Source organism: Durio zibethinus, chromosome 14 (genome assembly GCF_047325235.1).
Source record: "Durio zibethinus cultivar Kanyao isolate XHJ-2024 chromosome 14, ASM4732523v1, whole genome shotgun sequence".
Classification (NCBI taxonomy): Eukaryota; Viridiplantae; Streptophyta; class Magnoliopsida; order Malvales; family Malvaceae; genus Durio; species Durio zibethinus.
Window position 1 is genome coordinate 20,288,428 of NC_143175.1, and position 20,210 is coordinate 20,308,637.

At 30.6% G+C, this 20,210-nt stretch overlaps 2 protein-coding genes across 7 annotated transcripts; one reads left to right on the top strand and one right to left on the bottom strand.

The window, feature by feature from the left end:
• Positions 1-7,422: 7,422 nt before the first annotated feature.
• Positions 7,423-14,126, bottom strand: LOC111294436 (protein BTR1). 5 transcript variants are annotated; one of them, XM_089743739.1, is made up of 9 exons: positions 13,990-14,126; positions 13,748-13,844; positions 11,753-11,982; positions 11,569-11,675; positions 9,840-10,033; positions 8,616-8,740; positions 8,144-8,239; positions 8,004-8,065; positions 7,423-7,906 (listed from the first exon to the last, which is right to left on the bottom strand). In XM_089743739.1, exons 2-9 carry the CDS (start codon positions 13,830-13,832, stop codon positions 7,810-7,812), a joined length of 996 nt encoding a protein of 331 aa, XP_089599865.1. In that variant the 5' UTR covers positions 13,833-13,844; positions 13,990-14,126; the 3' UTR covers positions 7,423-7,809. The 5 variants fall into 5 exon arrangements, with proteins under 5 accessions (XP_089599865.1, XP_089599867.1, XP_022743470.2 ...); XM_089743741.1 differs by having other exon boundaries at positions 8,616-8,677; positions 11,753-11,991; XM_022887735.2 differs by having other exon boundaries at positions 11,753-11,991.
• Positions 14,127-15,099: 973 nt separating this feature from the next.
• Positions 15,100-19,600, top strand: LOC111294341 (uncharacterized). 2 transcript variants are annotated; one of them, XM_022887615.2, is made up of 4 exons: positions 15,100-15,448; positions 16,292-17,671; positions 17,856-17,913; positions 18,999-19,136. In XM_022887615.2, the coding sequence occupies exons 1-3, from the start codon at positions 15,296-15,298 to the stop codon at positions 17,877-17,879; spliced, it is 1,557 nt and encodes a 518-aa protein (XP_022743350.2). In that variant the 5' UTR covers positions 15,100-15,295; the 3' UTR covers positions 17,880-17,913; positions 18,999-19,136. The 2 variants fall into 2 exon arrangements, with proteins under 2 accessions (XP_022743350.2, XP_022743348.2); XM_022887613.2 differs by having other exon boundaries at positions 15,108-15,448; positions 17,810-17,913; positions 18,999-19,600.
• The last annotated feature ends 610 nt before the right edge of the window (positions 19,601-20,210 follow it).

The window sequence follows — 20,210 nt, forward strand, 5'->3', positions numbered from 1 at the left end:
AGTATTGATTGTTGAGTGGAGTTGATGATATGATGTATGTTTATAATTCTCTACAACTAGTGGATCTTATTTCTCATCCGTAGATGTAGGTCAGTTGGATCGAATCACGTTAAATTATTATCTTTTGTGTGTTTAATTTATTGTTTGATTTTATTTTTATTAGTGTGATTGAATTGAAGGCTTTTAGTCCAACTCGATAAGACGAAGAATCGAACAGCAGCCGTTGACATCTAAATCTCTCAGTCTCGGGTGATGTTTTTTTTTTTTCTTTGTGGCGCCTACCTGTATTGTGGTGCAGACAAAAACAAACTGTAAAGCTGGAAGTCGTCCCTTGAAAGCCCCTCGGAAAAGATGTGACTTAGCCGTACGGGGCGTTTGATTTAAATGTGAATAAGTGGGGCATGGATTTATACGTGATTCAATCAATGTTAATTATAAAAATATTAGGAAACATATGATTGGGTATATACCAATATCAATAACGTACTTCACATCACGTAAATTTAAAGGTCTTTAGTAAAAAGGATATCGGAGGTGTCATGGACTGGGTTACATCAAGGCAAGTTTGATTGAAACTTTTAAATCTTAAATCGATCCAATCCGTCCATTTAGTTTATAAATAAAAACTATTAAAATATTTTATATTAATATTTTAAATTAAAAATAAATAAAAATAATCATATATATTATTATATGATAACATACTAAGATATCTGTTAAGATTTATCATATCAATATTTATATGGATAATTTTTTTATTTAAAAAGTATGGAATTGGATAATTTTAAATTTATTCAAATATCAAAATGATTTAAATTAAAATTGTAAATTAAATTAATTTAGAGATAATTTTTTAATTAAAATTTTGAAAAATGAATTCTATCTTGGTAATTTTAATTTTTTATTAGATAACTTTATTTTTTAAATTATTTAATTATGAAAATCCTTCAACATGTTTTAAACTTATAAAAATTAAATTTATCTGAATATTTCAAAAACTCATTATATATCTTTTATTTTAATTTGTATAAAAAAATTTATCTTTTCAAAAATTTATGTAAAACATTAAAAGTTCAAATAGCATTTTCATATTAAATCTCTAAATAATAAAATTTATATCCATCTCAACTCTAACTATCAATTTTATATTTAACAATAAACAAAAAATTTGATTTAATTTTTATCACTTATTATATATTTTTAATTTTGTTTGAATATCAATTTGAAAATTATATATTTAATCCTAAATGTCATCCAATAATTATTCTATAAATTAAAAATTATAAATGTAATATGTTATATCATTTTTTTATTTTTTGGTTTGCAGTTTTTTAAAATTATATTGCTATTGTAATTTTTTTTTTTGATTTGCCTCTTTCTTTCTTAAGATATATTCTATTATTATTGCAAAATTTTTCTTGTAAAAATTAATTTTTTTTTACACATCTTCTAATATTTTTCATATTTTGTATAGTAATTTGAACAAGATTACAAAAGTGAAAGTATGTCTATATTTTTTATTATTTAATTAATCTTTTAATAACATATATGTTTTTGTTCTTTCTAAGAAATATATGTAAATATTTTTATTTGATATAAATTTTAGGTGTATAAATATTATTGCAAGTAAAACTGTTATAAAATAAAAAATGTCATTTTCTTCTTGCTTTTTTAAAAATTTTAATTTTTTATGATAAGTTAGTTAGATATAAAATTTTATATATATTACAAATTTTGAAATTTTGAATATAATTTAAAAAATACTAATTATATATATACATATAAAATAAATAAAATAATTCTGTGTATCACACAAATCGAAATCTAATTATATATATTTAACATAAAATAAATATAATACAAATTTATAAATTATCAAATTTATAATTTTATACAAGAAATAATTTTAATTTGAAAAATTGTACTTAATAATAATAAAAACAGAATAATAATAAAAAATACCTGTAGAACTTTTTCCAAGAGAATAGTTTTTTTGTAATAGTAAAAGAGGGTGGAGAAATGGTCACTCTTTTCAATTTTCGTTCAAGGGCAAACGTTTAGGGATTATTGGTATCCCAACTTTTTTTTTAAATATCTCAGCTTCTTTTTTTTTTTTTTTTACAAGTAAAATTATTTAATTAAAATTTTTCATAAAATTTCAAAAATTTATTTTTGAAAAGTCATAAACTTTTTCCAAAATAAACTTTTGAAAAATCATATAAATTTCTTAAAATGGATTTTTAAAAGCTGAAGTAATGAAAATTTTAAAAAAGATTTAAATTTTTATTAATTAGTGTAACAAAAAATTTTATTATTAAAAATTATAAAATTTAAAATTAATAAAAAATTAATTTTATTATTTTGATTTTTTATAAATATAAAATTTAGATTTTTTTAATAAACATTTTTTTCTCATATCGATTATTAAAATTTTATAATAGCTTTAAACTAATTGAATTTTTTGAAAATATTTCTCCATCTATTTATTAAGATTGATTTTTTCAATTAACATATTAGATTTTGGATAAAATCAAATAGTATTAAATAGTATTACTTGGACAACTTTTAAAAATTTCAAATATTAATCAAATCTAATTGTTTTATCATCATTTCTCATAACATAAAAGAGACAGAGTATTTAATTAAAGTTTCATAAAATTTTATTATTTTTTTTAAATTAAAAAATAAAATTATTTTTATATTAATTTTAAAATTTAAGATTTTTTAATAATAATTTTTTTCATTATACTAGTTAATAAATTTTGTTTGTAATTTTTTTTAAAAATTTCATCATCAAATATTTTCAAAAATAAATTTTTAAAAAATCATATAACTTTTCAAAAATAAATTTTCAAAAATTTGTAAAAAAAATAATTAAATAATTTTACTTATAAGAAATAAAAAGAATTAGAATGCAAAGAGAAAAAATAAAAGTGCAAATGGTGCCAAGGAAAAATTAATGTGGGATTTAGTTCGTCTCCAACCACCAATGATGATGTTTTAGATCGGAGTGGTTTCGCTTTTAATTTAAAATCAACGGGATGATTTGTCAAATGCATTGACAGTTGTTTGAAAAAAATGTAGACAATAGTTTCTGTTTGACACTTGACCACAACAACAAATTTTTCTGTTAGTCGGCGCTCGAGCTGTGATGCTGTCAACCTCAGGTGAAAAAAATAATCGAAAATTTTCAAATTCTTAATTATATTATTGATTTGATATAGTTTAATTTTTTTTTTATTTCGTTGGATTAAATCTGTATATTAAATATATATTATATTTAAATTAAATTTTAAAATGAGAGATAAAAAATTAAAAATATTTTCAAATCAAATTATATATATTTTAAATATTTATAAAATAAAATTAATATTTTTATATAAAAATTTATTTAAATATATTAAAATTTTATATTAAAATATTATATAAAAATTAAAAATTAATAAATCAAATCGAATTGAACTAATAAAATTTGATTCAATTTAGATTAAATAAAAATTTAATTCAGATTTAGATTAAATTTTAAAATTTTATGATATTATATAATATTCAAAAAAATCAAATCAAATTTGATTTGAATTATTATTATCTGTAATCAACATTAGATGATAAAATATTCATGTATATTTTATTAAATTAGAGAAATTAAATTATTAACATAATTTACTTTGAAATAATTTACATCAAGAAAATAACAATTTGCATAAAAATTATATTAAAATAACATATAAAATTATTTTTTAAATCATAAAATAAAGTTATAAATAATGACTAATCAAATACTGATTAATATATAATCTTGAAGTCTAAATTAAATATTAAAATTATATCATTAAAACAAAACGAATGATTATGCATTTGTCAACGCTATACTGCATTTGTCAACGCTATATTTGCAGACCAAAACAGTACCCAAAAAAAAAATGACGACAAGTAGAATCTTGCAGAACAAAATTCTATATCATGAGCATGAAATTGATTCTCTGAATTTGACAGTGCATCTCCTAAGATAACACTGCCAAGGAACCATTCTGAAATTTCTGGCTACCCATTCAGTTCTTTTTCTGTAAGAATTTGTTAACGTCTCTACCAAATTCTTACTCATCAAACACATATCTTGTGGGCTTCTATCAAACCCACCCATATTTTGTGGGCTTCTCTTCAAATCCATAGTTTTCAACTTAACCGACCAGACTGGTTCACCATGTGCAAAGAGAAAATACAAGAAGACAACTTGGTCCAAAAACTCTGAAAAATTAGCAAATTGACTCGCCAATTAGAGGGTTAGTACCGGAGCTTTGACTAAACTAACTTTGGCTGATTGACTAAACTTGCATTTCTCAGCTTTTACAAAAACACAATTCTCAGCTTTAACAGTATGTTCACAACTCTATTTGCAGATGTAAACAAATGATTTTACTAAACAAAGAGAAAGTTGAGAAAATCATGAAGAACAAAACTTTCTATTCGGACACCACATCAGCAGCTACAGTGTTCGAACGATCAATCCGTCCGTTCAAAATAGGAAACTATGAGTACTCTATCCGCTGTCAAAAAATCAATCTGATCGGACCACGGATGATCTCCGATCGGCAACTTATCAAAATTGGGCAGCAGCTGTTCTGCTTTCTTTTCTCTAATTTTGTTTTTGGGGATGTTACTCTCCGAACTGCCTCGACCCACATAGAAAGGGGGTTAAAAGCCCTTAAAATTCTGTTATCCATGAAAGGACTAAAATGTCCTTAGGTCTCATGTGGGCTTTGGGCCATGTCCAAAAGTAAAAAAACGAAAACCCAACCCAACAAAAGGGAAGCTGTGCCATCCGCCCAGGGTGTTCCTACCTGTCGAATTCCATGCCAGTGAATGATGCTTATTAGTGAGTTCAACAGCAAAGATGTCTCCGGCAACATAGGCAATAGAATGTACCGGGAAAAGAGCCCGGGGGAGCCCCAGGGAATTGAGGGAATGAAAGAGAATATTGCTAAATCTTTTATTGACAAAAGAAATTGTACTTTAGCAAAAGCTAGTAATTAAACAGTACTATTATCGAAAAAATGCAAAAAGCATTTTCCCAAAGCTTTGAAAAAAAAAAAAGCCAAGCAGAGAAATAGTTCGTATATACAGCACATGACACCCTTACATAAGGCATTCTTAATTTTTAAACGTTTTATCAAGCTTACTGCTATCTCACTGTAATTCGGTATTCGCCATCTTGTTCGGAAAAAGTGACCGCTGCGCCGATAACGGATCCAGCAAAAAGTCTCCACTCTCGACCTCTGAAGCAGAACGAACCACCTTGACTCGTGCACTCAAAGTTCCACGAGTCAGACCCGTCCGTAAACGTCAAAACATTATTACCATCCGGAAGTGTATTGCCACCACAAGAAGAACTCAAACTTGCTTGACGGTGGTTTTGAAGAATCACCTCTAGGATCTTCACCATTTCTGCAGCTCCCCAAATAGAACGTTTCACAAACTTTTAGCCCTTAGAAGATTGTAATCTATTGCACTTAATGATCAAGCTCTCTGTGTGGTGATAGTTTATCTCCCTCCATTGATGGGCTTATATAGAGGCATTCAGCTTTAACGTCGAGAAAATGATGTCATCGCGAGAAAAAGCTTCGCGAGAAAACTTGCAGACAAATAAAAAAAATTAAAATGATATTATCGGCAGAAAAAGCTTTGCGAGAAAACTTGCAAACTTGTGTGCATGTAAAGTACGACGTCCAACAGCATTGACGTCATCATCGGTCGTTTTAGTTAGAAATTATATCCTTTTGAAATTGCCACAACCATCCATGATTTAAGCTTCTGGCTTGCATAGTCTAATGGTTATTTTCATGCACGCTTTTGTCTTCCACCTGACCCAAAGTAACAAACCAAATTCACATATACCGAACCAATCAGCGGAATAATAAACCCTTTGATTGGAGTGATATATTTTTCTCATTGCTTTGAGATATCCCTCCATAGTCGACGCCCATTCTTCCTATCTCTTTCTCTTATCATCTTCTTTGATTTTTTTTAATGCATACATCTGTTAAAATAAACTACTTTCTCAGCTCTCATAAACACCTTCTCATAAGCCTCTATTTTTCCTATTAGAGGACTTCCGTGGGAGTATAATCTAATTTCTTTTTGGAACACCGCTTTTGATTAGTCCTTGATTTTTATTCAATGACAAATGCAATCGAATCTTTTTTTTTTTTTTTTTGCCAGTCTTTGATAAGCAAGAGGAATTTATGGGTCAGGTGAATTGAAGAAACTTACAAAATTGAGTGTTTGAGGCACATAATTTTACAACAAAATTTTAAGAATATTGGTCAATGATATTATTAATTTCACTTTTATTTAAACAACTCACTTTTTTCCACTAAAACAAACTCAATTAACATAAACAACTTTAAAACAACTCGAGCGTTTATGTAATTTAATACATTGGAATTCATGAAATTAATTTTATTTAATATAATTTTAATAAATATTTTACTTTTTAAAGACATTCGTTATTTTTTTTTTTGAAAATTTATTCCAACAGTAAACTGGTGATTATACTAAATATATATTTTTTTGAAAATTTATTCATTGGATTCAGTCAAATAGTATAATAAATTTGTGAATATCAACGTACATAAGATTTTCTTTTCTAGCCTTTTTTTTTTCCTTGCAATCTTTCAATTTCTTATTGTGTACGTAAGTTTTCTTTTCTAACCTTTTTTTGTCCTTCTGTTGAAATCATCAATTTGGTATGTTTCGTTTGTCTCAACTCTATAAATTTCCAGGATTATTTATGGCTGCAGTGCGTCCAAAACCCAGAAATAGTACTGGGCATTAACCAAAGTCTAAGCAAGCAAAAAAGGTTGGTTAAAAAGTCAAAAACACCATGCCACTGTAATATTCAAAGAACTTACAGTTTTTTCTGTCCACTCCCTCCCTCAGAAGCCACTTTGATTTACTGTTTTTAATATTAAACAAAATTGCAAGTGTTTTAAGTTGATAAGAATTAGTTTCAAGTGGATAGTCTAAATATTCAAACGAATAACGATTTACTGTTGTCAATCTTAGGTGTCTCCAAGTTGTTTGAACAAATGAGGAAAGAGATGCAATCATCAATAATCAAAGGGGTAATATTAGGAATGGCAAACTGTAATGAAATATTTATTATAATATTTAAATTTAAAATTTTTTTAATATAATAAATTATTTATTTATCACATGTCATCCATTGAAATTAATCACATTAAAATTAAATAAAATATTAATTAATAAATTTATAAGTCAAATATCATATTAAAACTTTTTAAAATTTAATCATCACATTAAACATTTCAGTATAATTCAAATATCATTAATAATATTAGCCCATAAACAAAATTTCCAATTCAAAATGGCATAAATTTGATGTAAAAAAAAAGGGTACGCTCTCAAAATTATAATTCAGATATATATTAATGAAGCAGCCTACAAGATCATATACCACAGAAGTAAACAACAGCTAGCTGTTACAATTATATAACCAAAAGAAATTAAGCTACTTCGAATTCTCAGTCAAGCAATGATAGAGCCTATTCCAACATCTTTTTCTTCTTTTTTTTAATTAATAAATTTAGTCTGTATGTTCCAAAGAATACCTAATAAGAGCTCTGCTTGATAAAAATTTCCCGTTCTTGCTGCGACCGTCATACTCTCAGCTTTGTCAACTCATAGTGTGCCAATCAATGTGTATATGCTTCTAGTCAAACTATATGAGGAAGTTGTGATCGGTCCCATCAAAAGACTCAACAAGAATGGTTCTGATAACCGCTAAAACTAATCCATCACCCTCCCATTGGCGTATGCTACCTTCTGCATTATCATGGACTCAGCTTGATGGATTGCTCTCTGTGATCCCGTGATTGTGACTTTCCTGCCACACAAGGTAAAGATAGAAAAGGATTTTAAGAGAAAATTACCTCAGTGCTCAATGCTTAGGTAGAAGATTGATAAAACTGGGGTTATTATACCTATCAGTTGTTCCAGACATGAAATCGCCTCTATCCGATATTTTTATCCTTGCACCGCTTACCTGCAATGACAAAGTGCTCAAATTCAGAATATAAGCAAAATTATGGAGCCAAATGGTATCTATTTATCACTTATAAACCTGACTAATTTCCGAGATATTCCTTCCACCACGACCAAGAACCAGCCCAATATGCCCATCTGAAACACCAATCGTGACAGAGTTGCTATGATCCTCCTGGATAGATACATGAAAGACTTATGTCAAGCAAGACCTTTTTAACTACAGTATACAGATATGCATGAGTCCTTTAATTAAGAACATCAGTCATCACTTGTTACATGAATAATAGGGTTTAGGGAGATATTAAAAATGGGTCCAACACTGGAAATGCTGCGATACAACAATGCTAGAAGAAATATGATAGAATTTGGCAGAATAAAGAACTATTTTATGTGTCAGCAAAAATCAAATGAAACAAGTATATGACTGACCTCTATATGGATGCTTAAGTAAGACAAACAAATTAATATATTTTGCTTAGCAGTAAACAAAGTGTAAATAGCATCAGTCCCCAGACGTTACAGATAAGGCACAATAGAAAAAGATGAACCTTGTGATTCTGAAACTTCCCTCCAGCCCCATTTGCTGCATAGCTCATTGAATTGTAAGTCGCTGTTGCAACAGAAGGAAGCACATATGCATATGGAATACCATGAAAACCAGAGAAGAAAATACCTAAAATTTCAAGTTAAAGAAATCTTACTAGGACCAAATTAAAGAAATTTTACAAGTAATATACAGTAACAACTCCACAAAGGACATAATACCAAGATAAATAACAATCACACGTAAAGGACAACTCACATCATAAATTCAAAACCATTAATAATAAGACTACTTGACAACAACTGAAAATGTCATTACAACATTCCAAAAAAAACCCCTTCCAAGGAAGTGAACCACTGAAATCTAAAGACTATGCTGTAATGACTTCATGCTTTAATGTAGAAAATTGAATGAGGCAACATGCTTTTTTGGCCACATTTTTTTAAGACTATGCTTACTTCCAAACATTAGACCACCATCAAGAGAAATCTGCAATCATTATGTAGTTTGGAAAAATTACATAGGCACAGCACCTTGTGTTCCGATATGCCCATTTGCTTTAAGGTTTGTGAGATCAGACTAAATGGCTCAGGTACAATGAAAAATAATATGAGAATAGTTCTCTAAGCATTCAGCCAAGGAAAAAACCTTTGCCAGAAAATACATATAAAGGCAAAAGCATGCCGAAAACATCAGAAAATGAGTTTGAAGACTTCTGTCAGGCTTGAGTTTAGTGAAGATGGAATAGTGTAAATATGATTATTAAAGATTAAAAAAAATGTGTTTTCTCCCCAAAAAAAAAAAAAGTTAGAAACACTTTGAGCTGACAGATAAGTTTTAATGTTTAAGTTCATAGCACAGCTAAAAAACTTTAATGAGATGGAAGACTTCTGTTGGGCTTGGGCCTAGTGGTAGTAGATGGAATAGTCTACAGATGATTATCATGGATAAAAGAAAATGTGTGTTTTTTCTGCCCCTGAAAAAATAGTTTGAAACACATCGTGCTGATTAGCTAAGTTTTAACATTTACCTTCAGAGCACAGTTAAAAAGCCCTCTTTGCCAAATATGAAATGTTAGTAAACAACATATCAGGATTATGATATAACTGCTAAGGAGGCAAGATAATGAATGATATAAAAAGCAATAGTAGTGTTCATAAAGCGGAGGCATGCAATTCAAATGTAGGAGTCTCCTTAAACTCAGTAGCCAAATAAAAAGAGGACTCACCTGCATATGAAAATGGGGTATGCATAGCTTGTGAGTAATGAGGGTCTTCACAAAGCTTGGACAGAATCAAATCAATTGCTCGCATCTGCTCGTCTAGAGTGCCAGTAAGTGTCACTAGCCTATCGTTTAAGCCATAAAAATTATTATCCTGTGGAGATATCTTAATGCCTGCTTGGGAGTCTTCAATAAATGACCTATAGAAGGGCAAAAATAACAATCAAGACATCAAGACATGTCTTATCTGTTTAAGGCATCCGATACTCAAACAAGGGATCAATAATACTTCAATAGTAACTGATCACACACCACAAGCATATAACATAAGCCAGTTTTAAACAATCATTTTATGAGTGCGCGTGTGCGTATTGTTTCTCATTTCCTCTAATGCATAAACAAGAAAGGATCATGCTCACAGTGATGGTGTTCTTATAAGGTACGGAGGGTGTTAAGGATATATGAGCTTTAAATAACCAATTATAACTTACTTGCATGGCTCAAGCCATAAGTAGTTGCTATAATCACTAGGGGAAGCAGTCATACTTCCTGGATCAGAATGGCTTCTTAGTCAAATCGTGCTCACTTATGTTGAGGTAGATAACTGAAGAAAACTACAGGCTGTTAACACTACTATATACTTGCATGGAGGTTACTTTTAGGAGGTCCATCTTGAAAAACATGTCCTCAGTCTATTTAACACCCTTGCACCAAATCTAGTTTTAAGGGACAATAACAACATCCAATTGTTTATTTTCCATAATTCTAAAATGATATCTAAGCTCAGGTAAAGCCCAAGGTACTTCAATTGAAAAACGAAGCCAGAAAAAGCAGAATATGTGCAGTTCAGACACTGATGCCTGCTAGACCTTCATTTTAGAAAGCATTCTTCTGAGAAACCTTAAGTCCACATGTTTAAATATTATAATGAAACCAAAAGGCAATGACCAAAGATGCTCTTCTCCAAACAAATGACCTCAAGTTTTCAATCTTTACTAACCATTTATAAAATAAAATTACTTGCAACTTTCATCCAAGTCACAAGACTTACCACGATCTAGAGTGAACCTTGGTCAAACAGGTCTTCTACAAATGAAACCTCTGGCAACTTACCACATATTGCCAAATATACCCGAACTAATTCATTTCCTAAAGCCATCACCATCTACTTAGAGCATAAGCAGGTTACCAATAGACAAGACAAGAAATGAAGTAACTCACTATGATGCATCAATATCATGGCTATGGTAATCTTTACTAAGTTTATTCCTATCTCAAAGTAATTCTCCTTCCAAACCCCAGTCTCCCCAGTTAGCTCTCAAATTCATCGAATACAGCTCTTAGTATTTGAAGTTGACAAAGCATCCCCCACTCAGTTGGGCAATATAACTTTTGTTGCACACACTGTCATACATGAATCAATTCCAAAATATGTAGTTCTTTCACTACTCATGCCTATCTGAATATCCTATAAATCAACCATAGGCTAAATTTTTTACAAAGATTATCCCCTGCAGATGAACAGCATAATTGAAGAATAAAAAAACACTCTTTATAAATACGCCTGTTCGGTATACTTCGGTTAAGTCAACACTACAAAAAATTATAAAATTCAAGTTAAAACAATTTCTTTGATTTCAAACCTGCAAAAAATCATTTGTTTCACAGGTGAATTTTCAAAATCATAGCAACAAAAACATGTACAATGGTCAGAGTATCCAAGAAGACTTCTTACTTTATGGTAGCCCCTCCTTTCCCAATTATGCTGCCACAAGAGCTATTAGGAACAACTAGCCTCACTTTAGTTCTTGGTTCAACATCATCACTATCTTCAATATTAAGCTGACCAAGAATATAAACTTAAGTTATTATCCAAAAGACAGAGAATTTATAGAGTTAAAAGTCATCATAAAGATCACCTCATTCAATAATTTAGCAAGGATAAGTTCCATAGCTTTGAGTACTTCATCAATTGTTCCAGAGACCATAATGATCCTGTCTGATGTTCCCGGGAAAAATTCATGATTGCGTGACAACTGAATTCGAGCTCCTGATTTCGACTGAAATTCTGTAATTGTTGAACCTCCCTTTCCAATTACAGAACCAGCAGCAGCATTGGAGACAAGAAACTTGATATGTGTAGGCTTCTCTGCATTTTCTGACAGAAGAAGCATGAGTGAAAATTTCATCATTTAGCTCTAAATCATAAAGGCATTTGTAGTCAATGAGGAATTTTGGAAGAAAACATGAAAATTCCAACCATTAGAGCAATCTCCTCCCTTTTGGCCCAAAGAAGAGATAACAAATAAGGGAAAAAAAACTACTATAAGAAAAAGAAATAGATGCTAAAAAAAGTCACTTGACTCAATATGTTATTGCTAATACAGAAAAGATTGTAATAAATGCATTAAATAAAAACAGCATAAATGCAGTAGTTTCAGTGCAAAAGTATTGCATATTAAGATATGCCACCTTACATTTTGATAATATTTCAAATCTAACATTGTTGACCCACACATATGGGAGAAGTAGAAAATATAATCTTAAGGAAAGGTAATATCAGACTTACATTTTTCAATTAATGCAAGTTTTATCAACACTTGGCTATGGATTGATTACTCAATAACCAAGCAACTCAGATCACCAAAAATCCTCCATATTCTCATTATAAAACAACTTAGATCCCTCTCGTCCCATCACTTTACATTTAAAAACCAAGGGAGAACCACTGGAGTAGATAATAATTGTTAAAGGACAGATAATAAACTCGGGGAACACGGTTCAGTGAAAAATGCAGGAATTTGAAAGATAGAGCCCAAGCTTATATTGAAATAAACTTGATGGACTATTTTACTATAAGTATAGCTTCTACGAATAATCAATGACTTTAATGATGTCTTCAAAGATATGAGAACCAATAAAACATTTAATATAGGCCTTTCCAGTTTCCATTGATAACTCCAATCATTAGTACTTCAAACCTGGGACTGACAGAAATTTGCACACAAAGATACCACGAACAAATCCATAAAAACTGCCATTGCACTACATGCATGCAAGAAGGAAAGGAAGGGGAGACAGCAAAACAATGTGTTACATTCACCGGGGCTAACAAACTAGAAAATACTAGATGTTTAGGCATGACTAAAGTCTTCAATCTGAGCTTCATCGGTAAATAAAATGAAGAAAAGTTCACTCCAGTAGTTTCTTTTCCTCCCCTTGCTAAGCATCCGCTTTTAAAATCTAGGAAATAAAACTCCAAAGTCAAAGAAATCAATTCCCTCCAATCTGCTTGGACAACAATATAAGATTTCTCATTTTCAGAATTCAATTACATTATGCCCTCCAAGAGCATTCTCATTAATGTCTAATAGACAAGCTAACTGATTTTTAATCCCACACTGTAACTAACAATTCAAAAGATAGGTCTTCATTTTATTTCGCAGCTATTTTTTCTTAATCCTCATTAATGCCCTCGCAGCATTGTTCACCTCAGTGTCAATCCAGCTTTTCACAGTTATTATACAAATACAAAAGCAGATAAAAAGATAATGCCACATGAAATTCCAGGATTTCTCATCCTTCTGCTTCTTGACTTTTTTGGGCATTCAAGCATAAGCTAAAGACTCAGCACAAATTCTTCTTTTTCTCACTCTCCATTTTTTATTTCTCGCCAACCCAACACAATGCTAGGGTTAGGGTTTCAAATTCTATATTAAAATATATAAATATATAAACGAAATAAACAACAAGATATTCAAACAATTTCACACATTAATCTTTTTACATTACCAAAAAAAAGAAAAGAAAAGATTTAAAGCCATTGACTCACAAGCAGAGAACAAAAAAAAAAAAAAAAACCTCAATAAAGAAGAGCTTCAACGAAGAAGAAAGAAGATCAGATCAGAAATTACCAGAACCAGACGATTGGGGCGGCGGCGGAGATCTCTTCCTCGCCGCCTCTGGTGATGACACATAAGACGACTCTGTCGACTCCATTTCTCTATTCTTCTAAACCAAAACCAAAAATATAAATAAAAACATTAAAAAGAACAACATCACTACATGAATAAATGCAGGGCTTAAGCAAATTAATAAAAAATTTCCCCTAATTAATGTAGAATGTTAAACAAACAATTAAAAAATAGATTCATACATTTTCTCAAAATTTCCTCTTTATTTTTTCCTTTCAGTTCACAGCTTTTTTCTTCTCTTCGGTCTGAGCTGAAGGCTGATTTTTTTTTTCTTTTTTTTCTTTGTTATCGATTGATCGTTCGCTGGCTCTAGGCTCTGTTGGGTTTTTTATTTTTATTATTTATATTTTTAATTTAATTAAAACGTCGATACCGCCTAATTTGTAAACATTAATAATATTTTTTGGGCCAGTAAAACATTAATAATATTTAATTAGGGATCGGTGAAAGGGAGGTGAGGGGCGACCCCACAAGGTTGCGACCACGCTAACCGTGGCTAACCTGTCAAGATCTTCTCTGCCAAGCTGGTGTATCCCCCACCCCCTTCCCATGTGAATTTTCGGACCGTTGAATTTTAGTTTACAATAATTAATTAATCATAATTTGAGTTTAATTTTATTTTTAAACCTTTTTTGGGTGTACATTTAATGAGGGTTTGGAATTTTTCATTGCCCAACTTGTTTGAATGATAAAAGAAAGTGAAAGCGTTGAGAAGTGAGATCTGGATTGAATTGTTTTTTTGTCAAAATAATTTTAAAATATTATATTATTTTGTAAATTTTAACATAGGTGAATGTTAATATAATTAAATTTTTAATAACAATAATTCATTAGTTTTAATAATAAAATAAAATCAAAATCAAATATAATAATTATTTATAAATTGTATAATTTAGATCATGAACATATTTATATATTTAGGAAAAATAAAATATGTTTATTTTTATCCTTTTAAAAATGACCATAAATACTTTAAATGTCCAGATCCCGTCCGCGAACACTTCCATCCAAATTAGATTTTATTGAACCGAAATAATAGTTAGACTCAAGTAAAAAAATTTACCATAATTTGATGGCTTCCTTTGGTGTTATGCAGAAAAGAAGATCGGTTTGGAGTTGCTGGGCCGAGGCCTAATGCTTGCTTCTTTTAATGGTCCAGTTTCTAATTATTGTCCGGGTCCAATTCTTAATTCCCATTCCCTAATATTCGGAAAATTTTCGAATAAAACCAAAAAATACTATTTTCTAAACCGTGTAAAGGGCCCCAAATAGAGATTTGAAAAACATCGCGCGAAATCAAGAACAAGTTTAAAAGAAAAAATGAAAAAAAAAAAAACTGCTAAAATTCCCAAACAGTCCCTATACTATACTTCAAATCTCCAAATCTAGAAAGCTAGAAAAGAAAAGAAAAAAAAGACCCAAAATATTTTTGCCAACTAATTTTCAATTTTTTTTTTTTTTGTGATTTCTAAGGTTTAGGGGTTAGCAATGGCGAAGATGGAGAAATCTGTATTAGCAAAAGATAATATGTTCGAATTCGAAGAAGAAAATATAGTCAACGAAAGAGAGAACAGCCAACAGTCAGCTGAAGAAACAATCTTACTTGTTCAGAAAAAGCTGCATCAACTGGAGTTCGAGAATGTTAGCATTTTTCTTTACCCTAATTTTAAGCTTATCACTTTTTTTTTTCCTTTTTTCTTTTGGAGCAAATTTAATGTGGTTTTGGTCTTTTAGCTTGCTTTAGATATGAACTGATAGATTTTAATGCTAGAATGAGTTGAAATTGCTAAGCAATTATCTTTCTTTTTTCTCTGTTTTGACATTTCTAATTGAAAATAGTTAAATGCAAAGTGATAAATTGATATTAGAGACTTAGAATTGAACTAATGTATCATACCTATAAACAAATTTTGATTATCAATTGTTGAAGGATGAAAATTGTATAATGATTTCTAATTAAAATTACCCATTTAAATAAAGTTTTAAAGATTTTCAAGATTTCAAAATTTCAAAATTTTTGCTTGTATGATCTTTTTAACAAGGTCCATGAATCCTTTGATTTTCAATTTTAGTTTTCCTTACTATTTCACCAGGAATATCGCTAACTTCACCTAAGACTTAATACTTGCTCATACCTATTTATTGACTCTTTGATTTTTAGCTAAAATAATTTCTTAAAGGAAAACAAAATATAAGAAAAAATATTTGAAATTCCTAAACTTACATAGAGAAACTAATAAGAGATGAACTCAAACTTTAAAAAACCCGGAAGTTTTAGTGAATGGGACTGAAAATGCTTTGGAATGAAGGAACTAGAAATAGAAAATCTGATTTTACTTATATTAAATTGCAGTCTTTTGTTCATTCTATCTTTTAGATTGACAATTATTTGATTGTAAAGGGGTTTTCTAGGACAAAAAAAAATGGTTCTCTAGGACAGACAAAGTAATAAACTGCTAATTTTTTTGTTTATTCTCTTTGCAGGTTGATAAAAAGCAAAACTGCAATATTGAAAATTTACACGTTATAGGAGTTGATCTTTTGTCAAAGATTCAGAATCTTGATAATGGATTTGCTCTTGCCTTTACAGAATCCAGGATTTCTGAATTGCCTGTTGGCAACATTGAAATGTCCAAACTATTTGCTGAGTTGATTGAACGGATTCAACTTTGTTTAGCCGAGTTAAAGCAACTGTCTACTCTTTCTTCATGTGCAAATCCTAGAGGAACTTGTGCATATGATGATTTGGAAATTTTGAAAAGTTCTGATTTGATTAGTCAAAAGCAACAGTTAAGTTCTCCTAATCAAGAAGATAGTCATCTGGTAAAGGAATTGTCAACAAAATTATTCGAGATAGAGAAGCTTAAATCTGACAATTTGCACAAGGAAAATGAACTTGAGGCTTTAAGGCATCGCCAAAAAGAGTTAGAAACTCAGATTTGTTCTGTTGAGAAGGAGAAAAGCCAGTTGGAGGAAAATATGGAAATCATGCGGAGAGAAGTTGTTGTTACAGCTAAATTCTTGGATGATTTACGAAGTGAAATGATGGAACTTAATAGCAATAGGGATTGCCAAATTTCTGCCAACAAAATTCTCGCAAAGAAATATTCAGAACTTGAAAATGGGAAGCAGGAAGTGGAAGTTTATTTATCTGAAGTAGAAGAAGAAAACTTACTTTTATCAGAACGGTTATGTGGTTTAGAAGAAAACTTAATCTATCTAACTGATGAGAGAGAGTCATGTTATATGGATCTACAGAACTCAGAGTCTGAACTGATGAATTCCAAAGATGAGATAATAAGAAGGTTGGAAGATGAAATGGAGGTACAAAAAGTTGTTATGAGACAAAAGATGGAAGAGATGCATAGGCAATGGCTAGAAGTTCAAGAGGAGTGTGAGTATCTAAAAATTGAAAATGTCAAACTGATTGAAGAGTGTAGTATGCATCAGAAAGCAAATGGACAACTAAGGATGCAAAAGATGGAGTTAAATGAGCACTGTATAGTCTTGGAAGCAGATTTGGAAGAATCAGGAAAAGTTTTTTCTAATATGCTTAACAAGGTTGATAACCTCCAAAGAGAGAACCAACTGTTGGAAGAGGAAATTTTGGCTCAATTGCAGAAAAAAGCACTCCTGCAGGATGCAATTTTAGCTCTTAAAGAAACAATTAGTGAAATCAAGTTTGAAAATGAAATGCTGGAAGCTTCTTTTGTGATGCTATCAAGAGACTATGAAGAACTTGAGGCCGAATTATCATTATCTGTTCAGAAATTCTTTAATAGTTGCTGCTGTGGGAAAGTTGCCCTTGAAGATGCCTTGGGAACTCAGGAGGCTTTGCTGAAAAGTGATCTGGCAGACATACAGGTTAATGTTGCTATAATTTTTCCAATTCCTGCTATTTGATAATAATCTTTAACATTATGCAACCATTTGTTTACAAAGAGTCTCTATGACAGAGAAGTAATAAGTTGCTCAAACAACTCATCTCTCTTTTTATTTCAGGCTAATAACCAGCAAAACTGCAATACTGAATGTCCTCATTTTATAGGAGTTGAGTTTGCGGAAGCTTTAGAGGCAAATGACATGTACAAGGCCCAGCTTACAAGGTGCGTACAATTGGTATATTTCTTGATCTAAAAGATTAGAGTTAGTTGTCTTCATAAACCTAACATCTGAAATGGGGTTTTTAGTTCTTACATTTTAATAAACAATTGATTATCAATTAAAATTTTTTATGTTTCATTCTTTTGTTTTCTGATAAAGTTATAGTTCTGTCTAATGAACTTGTGTCATCTGAGTGAAATGATAGCAAGCAGTTACTTGCCACAGCTTGTAGTCAAAATCAGAAATCTGTATTAAGTCCAACCTTAGGATGCTTTTCAGGTGAGTTTGATAAGAAGGCTCTATAAAAGATCCAAACCTAATTGATGGGCTCTTTTAGCAAATATTTTGCTGGTTTAGGATGATAATTACACATCTTATTCCATGAGCTTGGAAAACTGCACTAAGATACTAAACCCTAATATAACAATGAAATACCAAATATAACCCTAGATCTATAATATATTACAATTAAGCTCCAAAAATATAACAAAGTAACAAAATAAAATCTTAAATAGGTTAATCCCTCAATTAGCTTCTTATGGTGCTCTGCATCAACAAGATAAAAGAAAAGATGGAATAGGTGTTTTTGGCAGAGCTTTGATTTTGCTTTTGCAACCTGAAACTTTAGATAAATTTCTCTCTACCCCTCTATTCTTTGTTGAATTTTGACATCTGGATTTTTTATGTCATCATGCACCATAGCAGGTATGGTTGTATATACACTAATTCTAATCCGTAATTTCCTCTTGTGGCTGGAATTATAGGCTAGCCATAAAAAGTCTTGGGTGAGGTCCGTTTGTTAAAACTTGAAACTATTACCATGCTTCTGGTTTGCTTTGGCCAGCTAGAAAATGGTAGGGGAAAGAAATAAATAATAATCATTGTACCTATATAACTGTCAAAGTAAGTCATTAAACTGGCAGGCTTAATTGTGTTCAATAAATAGTCTTATACATGCTTGATTTTTCCTTGGCACATTCTTAAAAAAAAGTGTACCAGTTTAATAGAATTTTAGAATAAATAAGACATAAGATTCTTTCGCTGTGTATGAATGCTAACAATCTTTGTAAATTTGGCTTGTATTCAGTTTGTTGTCAAAGGAAGTAAGCATTCATTTAGATGTTCCCGAGAAGTTAACAGGTGAAGGAGCTGCAGCAAAAGACAGATGTGAATGCAAGGTATCGACACTTGAGATAGAGATGAGTGGAAGGTATCAAATATGCTGAGGTAGAAGCTGATTGAGAGCGACTTATAGTGCAGGTCAAGGTGTTAAAATTATAGAAGAAGCCAGCTTTCAGAATCTCAGCTAACTTAGGTTATATCAGTCATCATTGCTGCCCCAACACTAAAAACCTTTTTTTCACCATTTTTTTTCCAATTGTTTTATACATCTTCTGTTAAGCAAAACAGTGACATATTTATCATTCTTCCCACTTGGGGGGCATGCCGGCCTGTGCAAAAATTGTAGATTTTTCTGGTTAAGGGCTAATTGAACATTGCTACCTTTGTACTAAATGTGTACTAATGTTTCCTGTAGGTAGTTTACCAGTAAATTAAAATAGTAAGCCATGATGTTACAGATTGAGTAGTCATTGTGAACTTGCTCTACATTCATCGTCCTAACCTTATTGTGTATTCTGAACTTAGAATTTGCTGCATAAGCTTTATGATCACTTTGGATTATTGGAAGTGAGGAAGTTAGATCCTTAATGCATTCTCAGTTTTTATGAAATTTGAAATCTCAAGTTGCCTTTCAAGCTTTTATGATCACTTTTAAGTGGAAGGGTTTTTGCACTTTGCCTAGTACATTATCTTTTTCGGAGAGATCCAAGCATGCTTATTTATTTTGGGTTTAGTGAATTCATGAAGAATTACTTTCAGCCTCGTAACGGATTTAAATCCATACATCCAAAAGAAGAGTACGTTCCATTTATCACTTGGGTCAATCAAAAGCACTTTGCTTTGCTTAAAGTGGAGTTTTAATCCTTGCTCTTTTTTTCATAAAAGGGACAATTAAATTTGTTACACTTAATACTTTACTAACATTGTAAATCAAACTAGCTTAAGCTTCTTTGTATAAAATTTTGTTACTTGCTTTTAACTTTTTTAATAAAAGGTAAATACAAAATAAAAAGAAAAAAAGGTCAAGCAAATAGCAAAGTTTTGGGTGCCCATTGATTTGGTTGGAGTCAAGGCCATGAAGACAGGAGTTCGAGAAGCAAACCCAGCCTGATTAATGTGAAGGAAGTAGAAAATTATTGGGCCCCCGATTCTTTACAAGGATCAGGCCCAAAATCAA

What these genes read in the sequence shown, in the direction of transcription:
- LOC111294436 (XM_022887735.2), bottom strand. Translation starts at nt 13,832, where the DNA reads ATGGAGTCGACAGAGTCGTCTTATGTGTCATCACCAGAGGCGGCGAGG. An exon ending in GCCCCAATCGTCTGGTTCTG is followed by an intron (nt 11,992 to 13,747) that starts GTAATTTCTGAT and finishes TTCTTCTGTCAG; the next exon opens with AAAATGCAGAGAAGCCTACA. An exon ending in GGAAGTTTCAGAATCACAAG is followed by an intron (nt 8,240 to 8,615) that starts GTTCATCTTTTT and finishes GTATCTATCCAG; the next exon opens with GAGGATCATAGCAACTCTGT.
- LOC111294341 (XM_022887613.2), top strand. Translation starts at nt 15,296, where the DNA reads ATGGCGAAGATGGAGAAATCTGTATTAGCAAAAGATAATATGTTCGAA. An exon ending in GTGATCTGGCAGACATACAG is followed by an intron (nt 17,672 to 17,809) that starts GTTAATGTTGCT and finishes TTTTTATTTCAG; the next exon opens with GCTAATAACCAGCAAAACTG. An exon ending in TACAAGGCCCAGCTTACAAG is followed by an intron (nt 17,914 to 18,998) that starts GTGCGTACAATT and finishes GCTTGTATTCAG; the next exon opens with TTTGTTGTCAAAGGAAGTAA.